Source organism: Microtus pennsylvanicus, chromosome 10 (genome assembly GCF_037038515.1).
Source record: "Microtus pennsylvanicus isolate mMicPen1 chromosome 10, mMicPen1.hap1, whole genome shotgun sequence".
In the NCBI taxonomy this organism is placed as follows: Eukaryota; Metazoa; Chordata; class Mammalia; order Rodentia; family Cricetidae; genus Microtus; species Microtus pennsylvanicus.
This window is the reverse complement of record NC_134588.1, coordinates 110,111,542-110,129,700: the sequence shown is the minus strand read 5'-3', so window position 1 is coordinate 110,129,700 and position 18,159 is coordinate 110,111,542. Positions and strand designations below refer to the sequence as shown.

The following is an 18,159-nucleotide window of genomic DNA, read 5'->3' as shown; positions in this document are numbered from 1 at the left end:
GACTTTTAAAATAAATATCCAGTGATTTAAAAACGCTTTCCCCCGGTTTTTTTTTTGTTTTGTTTTTTTGTTGTTGTTTTTTTTTTTGGGTGGCCGTGCTTTCTTGGTGCGTCTCAGTCGACTTTGCTATCAACCTCGTTGGGCTGAACCACAAAGAACTCTTCATTTTGAGCTTTTAGGTAGGGGATGGGAAGAAAGCTGCCTCCTGTCCAGCCTCTGGCTAGGTCTGGATCCATCAGTGGGTGAGGGGTTTTGTTTTCTTTAGTTTTTTAATGTTTTCAGAGAAGCACGAAGAGTGGAATATGGCCGCTCTGCAAGAACTGGAATATACTTGACAAGTACCAAGTGCTCAGTGCACCTGTTAACTATTAAAGAATCTTTCCTAGCCTGCCCGCCATCCTGAAAGCCTCATTCAAACACCTGTCAATACCTACAGCGGTCCTAGTCCTTGGAAATATCCCAAGGAAATAAAGATAAGGTAAACAGGCCTGACCTCAGCTTGCAGTCTAGAAACAGGTTCTTAAGCAAATGCCCGTGTCATAAACGGCGGACTGAAGGCAGATATGACGGTAGCAGAAACGGGTACTGATCCTGGAGGTACGGACACACCTGCTGTTAAAATTGCTTTCTTCCACGTGCTCGCCTATTTCGAAAACGACACTGGTGTTCAGCTGTGTGTCGCATGCCCACAGGGTTGGCTGGGGGGAGGTGGGAGCTTTTGGAATCTCCCCGACAGGACTAGATGGGAAGTTGACAGCATCCACTGAGCTTTGGGTTCTGAGGTCAGCCGGTTACTAGGGTGTCAGTGTGTGCGCAGAGTGGCGCCACCTGAGGCACAGGTGGGCGTGGGCGAGACTGGCTTCACCAGGCTTCCTTTCCGCATCAAGCACAGTCCTCTTTTGACTCTATCCATTCAAAAATTAGGTTTGGGAGGCTGGAGTGGCTTAGTGGCTGAAAGCATTGCCCGCACTCCTGAACAACCTGAGTTTGCTTCCTACTCCAGCTTTATGGGCTTTGACCCCCTCTTCTGGCCTCCACAGCCACGTGTGGCATACACTCACACAGACACACACCATTTTTTTTAAATTAAAAATAGGGCTCAGCAGTTAAGCACATTTGCTACTCTTTCAGAGGGCCCAGGTTCAAATCCCAGAACCCACACATCTGACCACCTGTAATCCCAGTTCCAGAGGATCCAATGGACTTTTTGACCCAAGGGCACCAGGCACACTTGGTACACAAACATGCAAACTAACTCAACACACATAAAAAACTAATCTTAAGAACAAACTGGCCGGTATGACATCACCCGTCACCATCTCTCTCTCAACTCCGCTCTGTATCCTAATCTGTCATCTTCTGCCTTCAACCCTGTTCCACCTTAAACCATCTTCTCTGATCAAATCCACCTTTTTTGGAATACCTTCTGTACTTAGCCGTCCCCTAGTGCATTTCTTGTCCGTCGACTTGTAAACCATTGCCTCCCAGACACAAGTTCTTGAAGCTTTCCCTCCAATCATCCAATCACTGCCCTGAAGTGAACTCACTGAGGTGCCTTTTGCACGAGTTTTAGGTGTAACTTTAAAACTAAAGACTGGAAATTACCTAGAGCAGCAGGCTAACTGTGTGCTGGTAAAATCTGTGCTATAGCCCATTTCTCCTTTACCCACCACAGCATAAAACAAAGTAGATATTAAAATTCGTTTATTTTTTCTACTTAACTTTTAATAAATGAGAAGAAACACAGTAGTCTTGTCTCATATAGAACATTTATAATACAGAACAATCCATAAAGCCTCGTGGTGAGGTAGGAACAGCTTTGGAAATAACACAGTCATAACACACAGAAATTAGAGAAAATGTCCTGCACTTGTTCTGTCTGTACTGGCGCTCAACACGCTGAGAGCCACATCGACCGCACTGTTGGCCCAGAGGACAGGTGGCAGCAGACACACCCAACATGAGAACAACAAAGAATCAGACACACTGACACTCCATTGTGCTGTTTCAAGCAGACCCCTATCACGGCGATCTGTGTCTTTTTATATAACCACATATTAATTCTATGTCACATTCGCCTCAGCATCTTTTTGCCAGACACTGAACCTTAATATTTTTGGTTTAAAAGTTTAAATTGATTAATATACAAAAGGCTCTTGTGCCAGTGAAAATGACTGCTAAATATTCCAGAGCTTGTTAGTAAGACAAAATAGCATGACCATATACACATACACACATGTATATATGCAGTGCTGTATCAAAATAGTCAGATTACAGTTGCATTTCCCAGTCCGTGAAGCATAGGACAGTTCCCATCACAGAGACAACAAAAGCCTTTCACCTCCCCAAGACCTCTTAACACTGTTTTATTTCTTAACTGAAACGCAGTATTAAAATATTTTCTATTGTAGAATCACACTCCATATCTGTGTATGACTACCTTAAGACAGCAGCTTAATGACATTTATTGTTCAAATGGTATCTGCTTGTAAAACAGCAAAAACATTCAAAACCAGTTTACATACCAAATACTCCACATTAGGTTTCATCCTTTCCCTCAGAGCTTTCCAAAACTCAAAACAGAATGCTGACAACACATACACACACAGAGCTTCCTGTGACTTTCCAAACCCTTCCTGTTCAAATTACACGTCTTAGGTTAAAGCCATTCGGCATCTTGCTTCTCTCTTTTGAATGTGAAAATACAGTAAAATGTCTGAGGACTGTTTTTCATGTTCTAGCGTGTACTTCTACAACGTAGATACCACCCAGAAAAGAATTACTCCTACAAGTTAAAAGCTGACCGTGGAAAATGAAATCCGTTCTTCCAAGGCGCACGTGGCTTGGAAGGATTCCTGGTTGAGTGCAATTGGGGAGCATGCAGCACCTTCTCACTCAGCTCCAGATGACAGACAGGTCCACCCTGGCCTTGCCCAAACACAGGACCAGGAGAGCAGCGAAAGGAAGCTATTTGGAAAAGACACTCAAGTCCCATAACACTTAAATATAAAAACATGTCTTTTTTTCTTAAAGATAATGCTAATATAGCTAAAAATGGGTTAGAAAGTGCACTGTAAAGAAATAAATAATTCTCTAAAACTCCGAGGTGAGTGGGTGCCCATGTTTTGCTATGATAAACACTTTTCAAGAAAAAAAAAAGAGCCTGTGGTACTTTTTACACAGAAGCCACTTAACCACTTCTGAAAAACAGATCAGCATAGCTCTTGTTCCAACTCCTGGGGCACCTTCGACACGAACCCACCCAGAGTGTTTCTGAAGGACACTGGCTAGATGTCACACACTTTCACCAGTTCCCTTGGTGCGTCACAGCGGACACCGCTCAAACCTGTGCGGTGCCAGTCAGGGTGTGCTCCAGACAACTACCTCCAGTTCTCTCGTCCTCACCCATAGATCGCTCCAGTTCATGTTTAAAAGAAAAGAAAAAAAGCAAATTTTTGCAAAATTCAAAGTAACCACCTGTCAAGGGGTTGGATCACATACTAATGAAGCATTATGCGGGCTGCTGATTGGCCCAGAGCGGTAAATGTGAACTTACAAACTACGTTCCTAAAATGAAATTTCTCAGCAGAAAATGCAGCTGTTATAAGCAGGCCCGTTGCCAGCAACAGGCTCTTTACACTCAGGGAAAGACCATCCCTTCAAAAGTAACTGTCATACACTAACACTTCCATTTTCAGATTATTAAGCAATGAATTCATTATTTCAAATCCCAAAAGTTTAACTTTCCCAAAAGTAGTCAGCTATAAAAGTTATTGAAGTAGTCAGAGTACTCTGTCCCTAGAAAAATAGAGCTATCACAACTAATATTAATAGTCACTCTCTCGAAGACAAAAAAAAAAAATCTACATTCTCTTCACAAAGCATGAACCTTTCTCTATCAAGGAAAATATAACTTAAGTATCTTCAGATGTGTGCGTGGATTTGAAATCTGTGGCGAAGTGCAGCCGTGAGTGACTTCCTGGTGCAAAGGACAGCGTCTTACAGCAGCGCCGGTGGAAAACCGAGCATGTCCAGACAGGTGGCTCAGAGACCGGAGGCTTTCTTAGTAACCTGCTTTCTACAATGTCCAAACTGCAGGAACCGTCCGATTTCTTCCTTTCAAGTCATGGCTCTTGGCAGAAGCAGACTGCGCTTGCTGTGCCTGAAAGAGGCCAAATGCGTCTAACCGGTCACTAGGAAAGGTTTTTAAGACACAATTTGCGATTAACAGCTGAAGTTGACAAGTCTTCAGTCTCAAAAATATTCATGCATTTTGAAAGTTTCAGGCAAACACTGCTAATACCAGTCGGTCTCTGAAAGAAAGCCATGCTGGCACACCCGTGTGGAGCGGCTTTGGTAAGACTAAAACCACCTGATTAATATGTAATCTCCATATTAACATACAATAGCCTACCTGGTTTTCTTCCTCCCCTGCTCGCTTGCTCCACTATGTGTAAACCCTAATTCATTTTGTGAATTATCTGTTTACTAGATTATCACTCAGCAGTAGAGAATACAAAATAGTAAGTATTCTTATTTCCTGCTAATAATAATGAGTCACTCAGAAAACACGCTGCCATTATGCTATGTTTATGATCTCAAAGGGCAAGTAGCTACCCCTAAACATCAGCGGAGACAAGCTGGATGGCCTGAAAGGTCTCGCCATTACAATCCTAACAATGTATAACAATGGGGGAAAGAAAAGCAGAGAAATTCCAGTAACAATTTTATTTATCCCCCTAATTCTTAGCATGGGAAATCTGGGAATCAAATGTCATTATGTCATAGAAGGTTTATACTTACTTTAAACAACAATGTAACATAGTGTCAAACTGGCTTTCAAACGTGCTACAGCATCGCTGCACTGTGCACTAGTAGTCACTAGGCTGTAATGGAGAACATTCATTCTACTACGCAGTTCCATTATGTTCTTACAAAAATAGAATTAAACTCTGCGACCAGACAAGGACTTCAATTACACTACTTGGCAAACTTAGTATTTCAATGGAGTCTATTTTCTCTTGCAGTTTAAAAGCAAAGTCAAATATCACATCCTTTTCAAGACTCACAAAGATGATTCGGGCTGCTTTTTTGGCACGTTTTTAATCTCTATCACCACAGCAGGAAGGCTGCCTTCAGCTTTAGTCCTCCTGGGCTTCTTCTCTAGGTTTTCACTGAGTTCTAAACAGGAAATGCTAACTGTTGGGGCCTTTTCTGCATCCTTTACAGACTGGGTTTGTGGCCGGGTCCCACAGCATTGCTTCAGAGCGCACTGAGTTCTGCAGGCAAGTTCACACGGGACTACTTTAGACCCTACGCTAGCAAACTCAGGCTGGATGGTAGTAGCGTGAATTCCGTGGTTGTGAAAAACGTCTTTAATGGTCTTGGCCACCTGCATGTACGAAGCTGGGTCCTCACACTTTATGTGAGCGGTGGCGATGATTCTGCTCCCGGCCAGCTGCCAGACGTGTAACTCGTGGACTTCCTCCACGCCGTCCACGGCTCGCAGCTCCTTCACCAGATGCCGGATATCAATTTGCTTGGGAACAGTTTGTAGAAGGATGAGAGCAGATTCCTTGAGCAGCGGGTAAGTTGTGTAAAGAAGTATACAAACCATGATAACGCACAGAGTTGGGTCTAAGTAGAGCACCCAGCATGGGCCGGCCTCTAGGATGGGGGCCTGCGTGCCGTTGATCATCTCCATGGTCGACTTGCAGGGGTCACGGAAGCATGGGTTTATACAGAAGCTGTTTTCAGAGCACCCCTTCCACAGGAAGTAAAAGAGCGACGCGTTCACAACGACGATCACGGAGCCCAAGGCGTCACCGAGGACGTGCAGAAACACCCCTCGCATGTTCAGCTGCGCCGCTTTGTTGTCTTCCGACTCCAGAGAGTCTTCAGGCTCCGGGATAAGGTTCCCATTTACTTGTACATCCACCGGATCCTCGCTTCTGGGTTTTTCTGGCTCTACAACAAACAATACACTTTTAATTAAACACATTTAAACTGTTCAGATAAACATCTTGCCTAGGAGTGAAGAAGTTGAAACTTTTTCTCAAAAAGCACAATAAAAGTATGCTGGGAACAATGCATAATGAGGGGACCTCTGGGTACTGCCAGGCCACAACCATGGGGAGGACCAGACTGTGTCATTAGGGTATTGTTTCTTCATTTCCTTCCCACCCTCGCCCCTGCCCCTGCCCCTGACTACTCCTCGGTGTCCTGGAAACATTGTGCTTCACTTTTCTGACACATACAAAAGAGAAAATTTAGGGCTTTCAGTTCGGCACAGCTGAGGATAAGTCCTATAACACAATCGATCTGATGGGGACCTCTGGGCAGCCAGCGGCACTAGGCAGATGCTTAATAAAGGTGGCTTTAGACTTTAGCGTTTATCATTTATGTTCTATGTAGTGTCTTGGTAGAGGGGGTTTACAAACTGACAAATCAACAACCTGGGGATACTGCCAGGCAGCGGCGGCTCACAGCTTTAATCCCAACACTTGGGAGGCAGAGGCAGGAGGATCTCCCTGGGTTCGAGGCCAGCCTGGTCTACAAAGGGAGTTCCAGGACAGCCAGAGCTGTTACACAGAGAAATCATGTCTCAGAAAAAAACCCCGGGCAAACAAAAAAACACAACCTGTAGCTACCAATAAGGCTGGAACTCAATAATCACTAAATTATCTAAAAGATTGACTCAGGGCTGGGTGGTGGCTCACAGCTTTAATCCCAACACTTGGGAGGCAGAGGCAGGAGGATCTCTTGTGAGCTCCAAGCCAGCCTGGTCTACAAAGAGAGTTCCAGCACAGCCAGAGCTGCTACACAGAGAAACCCTCACTCGGAAAAACAAAACAAAAGTTCAAGTCCTACAGCACACCCGAGTAGTTTCACTTTGTTCGGAAGGAGAGAAAACCTTTCCCATTCACCACCGGGACTCCACCGCGCACTGGAGAAGTTACCCTGCCTCTCAGAGGGATTGAAACTTGAAACGGCATGAAAAGCGGCAACCAAAATGTTATCATCCAGCTTGGGGCGAAGCTGGCTTGGTTCTTTCTCGTTTCTTTCCAACACTCTCACCTTTCAAATTTCCACCAGCAGCACAAGGACTCGAGATGAAGAATGTTCATCAAAACCACGAGGGAACTACATCCCCGTCAGGTCTAACACCATTCCGCCAAACCCTAAGTGCCGAACGTGCAACGTGCCCTGGCAGGTCCCTAACCTGTGATTTTCCCGGATTAGATGGTCAGTTCGGGGAAGCACACGCCGCGGCTCACAAAGGCCGCCTTTCACCAGGGCCCACACACCCTCCACCCATCATTATCAAACTTGTTCAGTGGGCACGGAACCACCGCCGCGCACCCGGGCGCGGGGCGTGGCACCCAGCTCGGGCGCCAGGGGGCGCCAGTCCCCGACCCCGGCGCCGCTCGCTCACCTGCCGGGTCCGTCTTGAGCCCGTTGGAATTGCTAGTGTTGGCCACCAGCGTGTTGGTCTCCTCCTGGTCCGGCGCCCGTCCCGGCGGCGCGCTCGCCTCGCCCCCTGCGCGGCCCGCCTTGCGCGCGCCCTTGGCGAGGTGGCCGTGGCCGTGGCCGTGCGAGTGGCCGTGGCCAGCGCCCTGGCCCTCGCCGCTGTGGTGGTGAAACAGGCAGAGCCCCAGCACGTTGACCAGCAGCCCCGCCACGCCGACGCCCAGCACCACGAGCGGCTGCTGCATCTCGTGCGGCTCGATGAAGCGCTCGACGGCCTCCAGCAGGATGGCGAAGCACAGTCCCGTCAGGAAGATGGCGTTCACCAGCGCGCCCATCACCTCGGCGCGGATCCAGCCGAACGTGTTCTTCTGCGTGGCGTGGGTCCTGCGGGCGAAGCGCTCGGCCACCAGCGCCACCACGAGCGCCAGCACGTCCGACAGCATGTGGAAGGAGTCGGACAGCATGGCGAGCGACGCGGTCACCCGGCTCACCACCACCTCCAGCACCATGAACATGAAGGTCAGCAGCAGCATGCACAGCAGCCGGCCGCGGTTGCGGCCCCAGCAGCCCATGGCGGCGGCGGCAGCGGCCTGAGGCGCGGCGCAGAAGCGGGCGGGAGCGGCGCTGTGGGGAAACCGCCGGCCGCGCAGCGACTCAAGCGCCGGCGCTCGGCGGGACTGGGACCAGCGAGGCGGAGGGCGCGGGCGCGGGAGGGCGACTGCGTGCGGAGAGGCGGCTGAGCATCGGTCCGAGGCGCTCGGGAGACGGCGTCCGCGGCGAATGAGCTCGACCCGGCGGCGGCCGCCGTCTTAACCCCCCCGCCTTTGCAGACGGTTTACAAAAAAACTTTGCTTTGCACTCGGAACCCCCGTTTTCACACGGACCCGAGCGTGACAAGGCCCCGGTGCCCCGCCCCCCGGCCCGGCTCGCTCCCTCATTGGCCGGGGCGGCCTCACGACAGCCGAGCCGTCCCGCCCCTCCACGGCCTCTATTGGCTGGCGCGGCGGAGGGGAGGGAGGGGGCGGGGCGAGGCCGCGGGAGCTGCGGGCGGGGCTTGTGCACTGGGGAGCCGGGCGTGGGCCGGGGGGCCGCGGCCGGGTGCAGCGGCGGGCGGTGCGGGGGAGGGTGGGCGCGGGCCGCGTGCAGCGGAGGGCAGGCGGCAGGGCGGCGGCGCCGAGCCCTGGGGCGCAGCGAGCGGTTCCCGCGCTGCGGATTCCGGGCTGCGGTTCTGCGGCGCCGGCCCGGCCTCCCTAGACTTTGATCCTGCCATCCCGGTGCACGTGGGGGCGGCTGGGTGACAGGTCGGCGCCCGGGAGGGGCGGGGAGTGCGGGCTGTACGGGCTGTGCGGGTCGGCGGGGGCGCGGCCGAGCGGGGAGCTGAGCTGGGGACTGGCTTGCTAGCAGTCCGACCCCAGCTTCGGGAACAGTTTCCATCCAGCGGGCCACCTCCCCGAGGGAACCGTGTGAAGTCAGACCTGCCTGTCACTGCCTCTCTAAAGTGTGGGGTGCAGACTTGGGGCAGGAGCCTGCTGCGTGACTTGGGCAGGTCATCTAATCTCGCTACACCTGTTTCTTCATCAATAGAAGGATTGGGCAAGTGGAACGCTTCTGCTTCCTTCTAGCTAAAATTCCAAGGCTCTGTGATTTCACACTATTTATAGGCTACAAACCTCCGAACCCTTGTGTGGGATGCTTGGAGGGGGAGGGGCGGCCAGAATACAAAAGAAAGGTGGCCGCGAGAAGTCACGAACCAAACACCCTTGCTGAGTTGGTCTAACACTCATTGGAGTTGGCTCTCAAAGTGAGACCAGTGGATGTGAGCATTTCTCTGTGGTTAAAAGTCCCCCAGAGTGGTGGCTAGAATCAGCAGCGGCCTCAGCTGGGCCACCAGACCCGAGGAGGGATTCCCTAGGTGCTAGCCATTGCATTGAGTGAGATGTGCTTGGCCTGTTGCTCTTTTGCATGAAAAATTCTACTTTTTGGCTTTTGAGAGGGTTTCTCAGTGTAACCCTCGCTGTCATGGAACTCACTCTGTAGATCAGGCTGGCCTGGAACTCCCAAGAGATCCTCCTGTTTCTGCCTCCCTAGTGCTGGCATTAGAGGCATGAGCCACCACTGCCTGGCAATAATTCTTATTCCAAGATTGTCTCATTTGTACGTGACGTTCTCATCCCCGCACCCTGGCGTCCTCATCTCAGTCTCGCTCGCTGAAAAGGCGAGCCTGGAGAAAGGCTTCCAACATCTCAAGAGAAGAAATGGCAGAATTTGAGGCAGAGCTAAAGGCGAGAATTAACGCAGTTAAGTTTTGAAACCGGTAAGGGAAACGCTGCCCTAAATGGTATTGTATTGAATAGGAATGGGACCAGAAGCTGTCTTCAAGGGGAAAATGCTGCGTTCCACTCTGAGACGCTGAGCTTGAAGTATATCCTGTACCATAGTGGTGTTTGGGTTGGTGGGTCTGGGACTCCACACACTTAAGTGGGAAACACAACTTCAAACTCTCTTTCAGCCTGCCTATATAATAGCTTAAATTGGAGGCCACTTACAGTTAAGTTATCTATCCTTATGTGCCTGGTCAGTTGGGGACCATTTGGCTTCCTACTGTGGCCCTTTATCGACAGATTCCATTAAAGCAGTGGCTGTCAACCTTCCTCATAAAATGATTTTCATTGCTACTTCATAACTCATTATGCTACTGTTATGAATCATAATGTAAATATCCATGTTTCCTGAGGTCTTAGACCCCGTGAAAGGGTCATTTGATCCCCCAGGGGGTCGCAACCCATGGATTGAGAACCGCTGCTTTAAAAAGGCATTCATAGGCGAAGCAGAAATACTAGGTAAATGTGTAAGGCAGGCTTGCCCTGCCCACAGGGCCTTGCCACCTCAGGGGCTAAACAGATCAATTGGAAGATGTGTAAAGCCATCTTTTCAGACCGTAGCCCCATCTGAGGTGCTTCCCTGGTTCCCACTTAGGCCTTTTGCCAGTGGGCTTTATTCCCTCATCCCCTGGTAGGGGGCGGAGCAGCACAGTTCCAAGGTGTGGAGAAGTCACAAAGGGCAGCCAGCCTCAGAGTGACACAGGGTGGGGACCTGTGATTGCCCGGCAGGAGCAAAGGCCCTGGGTCCCTGAGAGAGCACAAAGCTGCAGGACTATTGTCAGGCTTATCTTCTCCTTTATCCTCTTGCTTTTGGGACAGGATCTCACTGTGTAACCCAAGCTGCTCTGGAACTCACAGAGACCTGCTTTCTGTGTCTCCAGTGTTTGTGTTTCTGTGCCTCCAATGTTTGGGATTAAAAGGTGTTCACATTCACTACCAGCCCCCCCCCCCCTTGTGTGGACAAAATAACTTTGATAGTTTGACTCAAGATGGGTTTTTTGTTTTTGATTTTGAGTTTTGTTCCCCGCCCCCCCTCTCGTTTCCACAAGTAGCCCTAGAAACTGAAGAAACTTAGGTTTCTTCTTGTTTGGTTTTTGTACTTGAGACAGGATCTCACTGTGTAGCCCAGGTTGGCCTTGAACTCAGCAGTCCTCAACGAAGCTGAACCACACCCAAAGCTCGGTCTCAAAGGAAAACTCAGGGGGAAATCAGATTGTTTATTTTGTGTCTTTTGGAAAGGCTTGAGTAGTTACTAAATGCTGAGCTGAGGTATCTAGCAACAATGTGAGTGCCAAGGTCTGATATTTGTGTAGCTTCCCCAGAGGAGTAAGCAACAGAACAAAGCATAGACTAGAAACAAAGCGGCCATAAAGCTCGGGAACAGCACAAAAGGTCCCAGTGGTCCAAGGGAAACATACAAAGAAACCTGGTGCAGGAAGCCTACTGGGGCAGAGGGGAAGCCCAGCAATGTAGAGGAGAGACCTGCCTGGCCATGGCTGCGAGGGTCCACTTTTGTCTTCCTTGGTGGACCTGAAGGACCTTGGTGAGGCTAGCATCAGAGATACTAAAATTGATCCCAAGTTCTGCAGTCATGGCAAGAAGTTAAGGCATCGGTACCCACACAACAATGCTTGGAGCTCAGGCCTGTTAGCTCAGCCACTGTGGGGGCTGAGTCAAGAGTTGGCCTGCCTGGACTACAGAGTGAGTTTGAAACCAGCCTGAGCAATTTAGCAGGCCTCTGTCAACAGTGAAGAGAGAAGTAGGGACGTAGCTCGATGGTATGCTGTTTGCCTAGAGTGCGGGAGGCCGTTGTCTCCAGCACCACAGAAAAAGCATTTGTGAAATGTTATTACATATGTCTGCAGTGGTCCAAGGATAGCTATTGTGAGTTGGTTCTCAACTTGTACCGTAGACCCAGGGATTGAACTTGGGCTCTCGGTCTTGGCGGCAGCGTCTTTCCCTGCCAAGCCAATTCCTCCACCTCTGTGATGTAGGAGCTGTGTTACAGCAGAAATGGGCGAAGGCTCAGGTCGTTTTGTGGTTTAGACTTGGAATGATTGTCCTTCTCTGGTCATGGTGGGTTTCTTGAGACATGCTTGACATACAGTCCAAGCTAGCCTTGAATTTATGATCCTCCGGCCTCAGCCTCCCAAGTGGTGAGATTGCAACACTAACCACCACATTTGGCTTCTTCTGTAGTCTTTTCTACTCTCCAGGTTGGGAGGTCTCAAAGTACAAAGAATATGTTTTTTAAAAAAAAATAAATTTATCCGGCATGGTGGTTCAAGGCCAGCCCTGAACATATGTCCCCTCCTCAAATTAAAACAATAAAGTGTCTCTTTAGAGGAAGGTGGGACATACGGGCCCAGTCTGCAGCACTGCATACACTTAGCTTGGTAACACAGGCCTATAACCCCGGAGTTAGAGAGCTGGGGAGGCAGCAGGATCAGAAGTGCAGTCATCCTTAGCTACAGTTTGTGTTTGAGGCCAGCCTAGGCTATAGGAGATCCTGCCCCCCCCCAGAAGAAAGGCGGAAACATGTCCTTTATGGAGCTGACTCTGGCCAGAGGATGACACTGGTCCTAAGTCCTGAGGAGCTCCTGGTTGTCTTTGAACAAGTTACTCAGCATCTCTGAACCTTCCTTGCCAAGTCTCTTGGCTGAGGGATTATGAGAAAGATGATCTTTAGGGCTGAGATGCTGGGGATGAACCCTTGGGCCTCCTGTATACTAGGGAAGTGCTGGACCACTGAGCTACAGTGTAGTGAGATAAATGCTTACTACATTCCCCAGACAGGTCTTGAACCTGTGAACCTTCCACCTCAACTCCTCTAAGTAGCTGGGATTTTAGACCTGGTCTGGCAAGGTAGCTTCTTTATCAGAGTTAAGAGATGAGGAAGAGCAAACAAAGTGACCTGATTTAGGCCACTTTTCCTTGGGGTCCCTGTGAGCCCAGCACTGAGTTCTCAATTGGTATATTCAGAAACTACCCCACTTCCAAGGACAGGTCGCCAGCCAGCTCTCCAGCCAGCGCTCTTGGCTGCAGTGGGCTCCTGGACCACAGCCTCCTGCTTCCCTTCTGGTGAAAGACTGCTTGGGAGGCCAGAACTGGTCTTGGGAGGGGGACCTTCTGTGGAGGGCAGCCTACCCAGCCTCTTCCAGGTCATGACAGTCCCCTGCAGTGCCTGCAGGAATGCCACCTTCCTGCTCCCTGCCTGTGGCCGCCAGAGTGATCCTTTAAAACCAAGACCTGGGACCGTGCACGGTGGCACATGCCTTCAAACCCAGCACTCAGGAGGGCCAAGGCAGGTAGATTTTAGTGAGTTGGAGGCCAGCCTGGTCTATAGAGAGAGTTCCAGGCCAGCCAAGGCTACATAGAGAGACATCGTCTCAAACAAAAACTCAAACAAAACCTAGTTCTGGTCGCCAAAACCACTTATCCTCCACCCCCGTCATCACAGCAGAGGACAGCCAGATTAGTACCCAATGGCCCTGCTGTCCCCATGAGCCCTGGGTCCAGCCTTGCCCACTGCCGTACATCCAGCCTGTGCATATACTGTTCTTTCTCCTGGACGCTCCTCCACCCCTCTCCCTGAATGAATCTTTTTTTTTTTTTTTTTTTTTGGTTTTTCGAGGCAGGGTTTCTCTGTATCTTTGGTGCCTGTCCCGGAACTAGTGCTTATAGACCAGGCTGGCCTCGAACTCCCAGAGATCCGCCTGCCTCTGCCTCCCAAGTGCTGGGATTAAAGGCGTGCGCCACCACCGCCCGGCCTGAATAAATCTTTCTCAACCTTAGCTTCCAGCTGCAGGGTCACTTCCGACCCTCTGACTAGGTCATTACTGGAGCACAGCGCTTGGTGCCCAGCCCCCTTAACTGTGCATAGCAAAGGTGCAGCTGAACATTAAGCCAAAGACTTGAGGTGGGGGGGCGGAGTCGGCTGGTATATGCATAATAGCATGGCCATGTCATGACCAGGCATGACGCCATCAGTCACTGAGATGGAAACAGGAGGGCCGGAAGTTGAGAGGTTGAAAGTCGTCTTTGGCTACTAGTTCAAGGCCAGCCTGGGCTGCGTGAGACCCCGTCTTTAGCCCTACTATTGCACTTGAGCCCCTCGCTGTAGGTTCTCCACAGCTTCTCTGTAGGGTTCTTGTTTAGATTCACAATGACACAGAATTGTGAGGCAGAATCTGCAGGCGGTGGGTGGAGAGTCCATGCAGCTAAGAAATTGGTTTATGGCCCCACAGGATGTGGGGCTCTGTTGGCGTGAACCACGGTTTAACTTCATACCTTCCCTGGGGCAGCAGCAAGCTGGTCTGGAGCTCGAGGCCCACATGAAGCCCTACAGACTCCATCGTCTCTGCTCGCCGTTCCTCTCCGTCGCTGTCTCAGTGAGCCTTTTGTTAATTTGTAATTACTAAAAGCACTAAGGGGAGGTGGCCTACTTGTGAGTGACACCTCTCTTTAACAGGTCACTCCAAGGTCTGATTCTCTAGCGGTGTGTTCCAAAATCGGGTCCCATTCGCACGCAGTTCTGAAGGGTAAATCAGCGGGGTGCTCTGCCCCGGTCAGCGTACCGCGCCTTGTGACAGCCTGGGTGTCTCGCGAAGGACTGGGCAAACGCACTGTCACCTCGGATCCTGAAGGTCCGCAGTGGGGCCCGGGAGCCTGCGTTTCCACATCCTGGTGTCTGTAATTGTGTCCCTAGACTTTGTAAACTCAATTTCAATTGCACTGTGTTCCCACCTGTAGCCACCCTGTAGTCCTCAAGTAATTCTTCTGCCTCGGCCTCCCAAGTAGCCAGGACGACATCTTCCTGCCACTGTATCCTACACATAAGCTTCCTTGTGATGCTAAAAGGAAGATGCTTCACATTTAAACTTTGCTTAATTGGCCTTTATTTCATATCCGTGTTTTAAGGTGAACAGGTATGGCTTTTGTAGTCAAATGTTAAACAAATCCTTATCTTACCCTTGTAAGAAGGCATCCCTTAAAAGTAGTCACTTTCTAGGTTGCTTGCATTGGACCAGAGAAAAGTTAGTGCTTTGGGATTCTGAAACATCGAGGGGACTGGTGAAATGGCTCAGTGGATGGGGCACTTCCTGCACTTGCTACCAAAGCCCAGCGACCTGAGCTCGCTTCCCTGGACACACGGTGGAAGGAGAGACGGGACTTCCTCCAGCAGTGGGTGCTCTGACCTCCACATGTGCAGGGTTGCCCAAATTTAAATAATTTCCTCTTGTGCCAAGGGCATTGGTAGTCCTCATTCCCAGAGGCAGATGGGAGGTGAGGAAAGTGACCGTTCCCTCTGCCCGTCGACTACTTCTGTGCCTCTAAGACTATTCCTTGCAGGCCTTTGACTTTGCCATGCCTTGCGTTGACTCCAAAGTTTATTCCATCATGAATGAAGTCAGAGGGGACCATCTCTCAGCCTCCAGCGACACATTGGTCAGTTCCTGAAGCCCTATAGCCTTTGATGTGCCCACCATCCGAAGATGTCTCCCTGAGACACTCTTCAGGAACACGAGCACCTGCCATGCTGGAGGAGTGGAGTCTGTCTGACCCTCTCGCTTGCCTCCTGGTGTACCATGTAGAGAGAATGTGGCTTCGGTAGAGGAGCATCTGCTCCACGCGTGAGCTTGACAGGAAGACAGACTTCTGAAGCTGCAAGGGGCGTTCACAGCCGTCTTCTGAGCATTTCCTAGAAGGCCACATCACCCTCCTGCATTTTTTTTTTTTTTTTGATTTTTCGAGACAGGGTTTCTCCATAGCTTTTTGGTTCCTGTCCTGGAACTAGCTCTTGTAGACCAGGCTGGCCTCGAACTCACAGAGATCCGCCTGCCTCTGCCTCCACCGCCCGGCCCTCCTGCAGTTTTGTAAGCCTGGCAGAAGTGAAGATAATCGAAAGATACTCTTGTAAACAATGACCACAAAGAAATGGGAATTTCCCCTGGAATCTCATGCTGGGAGAAGGAAAAAGTGTCAGTCAGAAGAGGAACTTGTCTGCAACAAAGATATTTGTAACAACTTTTCATCCCACGTGACAGGAGGACACAGAACCCAGACAATAGCCAGGCAGTGGTGGCACACGCCTTTACTCCCAGCCCTTGGGGGCAGAGGCAGGCAGATCCCTGTGAGTTTGAGGCCAGCCTGGTCTACAAAGCGAGTTCCAGGTTAGCCAGAACAACCAGAGCTACACAGTGAAACCCTGTCTCAAAATAACAAAAAACAAACAGACGATGACAGATCAGGAGGGTGGGGCCACAGTTTGACTGTGACTGCAAACCCTTGGCCTCCTATTTAAACTTGGTTTTTGAGACAGAGTTTCTATATTGTTCTGGCTGTCCTGGAGGTTGCTATGTAGACTAGCCTGTCCTTGAACTCACAAAGATCTGCCTGCGTTTGCTGAAATTAAAGGCGCGCAATACAAATGCTTGCCTCTGTTTAAACAACTTTAATCTTTTTTTTTTTCGAGACAGGGTTTCTCCGTAGCTTTTGGTTCCTGTCCTGGAACTAGCTCTTGTAGACCAGGCTGGTCTCGAACTCACAGAGATCCGCCTGCCTCTGCCTCCCGAGTGCTGGGATTAAAGGCGTGCGCCACTACCGCCCGGCTCTGTTTAAACTTTAATCTTATTCCTGAACCCCAAAGACTAATTTGAAGAGGTCGCTGCATCTGTTTGTCCCTTTTCCCAATATGGCTGCATCAAATAAATCTCTCCTGTCTGGTTTTCACTTTTTGTTTGGTTTTGTGTTTGAGACGGTTTCCCTGTGTAGCCCTGGTTGTCCTGGAACTCGCTCTGGGCTAGAATTCTGAGCCTCCTGCCTCCGCCTCCTGAGATTAAAGGCGTGTACCACCACCTCTGCTTAGTTTGACTCTCCTAATTATACCTTTGAGGACTGTGGTTGGACCTGACTTAAGGTTCGCACTTTGGAAACAATCCTAAGTTGTCTCGGCAAACTTCCTGTAGCTCCTCACTCCAAGCCCCACACTCCAGTCATGTGATGACCATGCGAAGCTTCCAAGTTACTGACCAGGCCCCCTATAATACTCCATCCCATTGCTCCTGTGGACTAGAACAGCTTTAAACACAAATGCTTAGTACAGCATTTGGTAAATGAAAAGAGCCCGTAATGGGTTGACTAGTGGCTTCTAAAGAGATACACATGTCCTATTCCTGGGCGTGGAAAATGTTCCGAGGAAAAACCACCATTTGCGAATGTAAGCCTCTTGAGATGAAGAGAACGTCTTGGATCACCTAGGTGGGGCCTGAATTCATTCCCAGGTGTCCTCACACACAAGGGAATTGTGTGAAGATGGAGGTGGAGACTGGAGAAATGTCACCACAAGCCGAGGAAAGCTGCCCCTTGGGAAGTCAGAGCAGACAGAGAGAAGCTTCCCCTGGGGCCTCCGGAGGGAGCAGGGCCCTCGCCAACACCTTGACTTTAGACTTCTTGCCTTCAGAACTGCGAGACATCACATTTCTGTGGTTTCTAAACCAAGTTTGTTAATAGCAATCATAAGCTGTTCTGGGGCCTGTTAGGTTTTAGCTTTTGCGGGGTGGGTTTTGAGACAGGGTTTCTCTGTAGCTTCGGAACCTGTCCTGGAACTCACTCTGTAGACCAGGCTAGCCTCGAACTCACAGAGATCCACCTGCTTCTGCCCCCTGACTGTCGGGATTAAAGGTGTGTGCCAACCAGCACCTGGCAGTAATGTTCATTTAACCCCAGCACTTGAGACAGAGGCAGGTAGATCTCTGTGAGTAAGGCCAGCTGGGGCTACATAGTAAGACCCTGCCTCAGACCAAACAAATGGAAATTATTGGGAAAGTGAATAGGTGAATGGATGAATGAATGAGTGAGTGCCACCCTACCACCTGTGTTGGCCCCACATCCTCCCTGTACCTTTTCCTGGCCATCCCATGGGGAACGCTTGTGACTGCAGTTTTGATTGGCTGCCCTCCTACAGCATCACTTTCGTGAACTTCTCTCCCCCTTCTCAGAGTTTCACAGATCGGGCAGGGGAATCTTTTATCTTTCTGTATCCACAGGGTCTAGGCACACACAGTAGTAATTCGAAGTTACAGTGTAGTGACGTTATCAACCTGTTGAGAGAAGCTGTTCGCTAGTGTCTCCCAAGCACCAGCCTAAATGTGTCCTTGCTTCTGGGTCCCTCTGTCCTCCCCTGCTGTCACTCATCCTGTTACCAGGACACTTCAAATACAAGCTGCAGAGGTGGGTCACATTTGCCAAGCCTTCTGATGGGTGGATGTATATGAAATGAGATTCCCCAACCTGAGCCAGGCGTGAT

The 18,159-nt window shown here is 50.1% G+C and overlaps 2 protein-coding genes across 3 annotated transcripts in view; both read right to left on the bottom strand.

The window, feature by feature from the left end:
- Positions 1-18,159, bottom strand: part of Ints7 (integrator complex subunit 7) — a 502,168-nt gene that overhangs the window by 150,230 nt on the left and 333,779 nt on the right. The gene's annotated exons all lie outside the window — the stretch shown is intronic.
- On the bottom strand, positions 1,688-8,336 carry Slc30a1 (solute carrier family 30 member 1). 2 transcript variants are annotated; one of them, XR_012912118.1, is made up of 3 exons: positions 7,436-8,336; positions 4,804-5,967; positions 1,688-4,162 (listed from the first exon to the last, which is right to left on the bottom strand). XR_012912118.1 is itself a non-coding variant. In XM_075989491.1 (2 exons), exons 1-2 carry the CDS (start codon positions 8,040-8,042, stop codon positions 5,066-5,068), a joined length of 1,509 nt encoding a protein of 502 aa, XP_075845606.1. In that variant the 5' UTR covers positions 8,043-8,336; the 3' UTR covers positions 1,688-5,065. The 2 variants fall into 2 exon arrangements, 1 of the variants encoding a protein (XP_075845606.1); XM_075989491.1 differs by having other exon boundaries at positions 1,688-5,967.

Coding starts and splice junctions, on each gene's coding strand:
- Slc30a1 (XM_075989491.1), bottom strand. CDS start 8,042: ATGGGCTGCTGGGGCCGCAACCGCGGCCGGCTGCTGTGCATGCTGCTG. Junction 5,968..7,435: donor GCTCAAGACGGACCCGGCAG/GTGAGCGAGCGG, acceptor TGTTTGTTGTAG/AGCCAGAAAAACCCAGAAGC.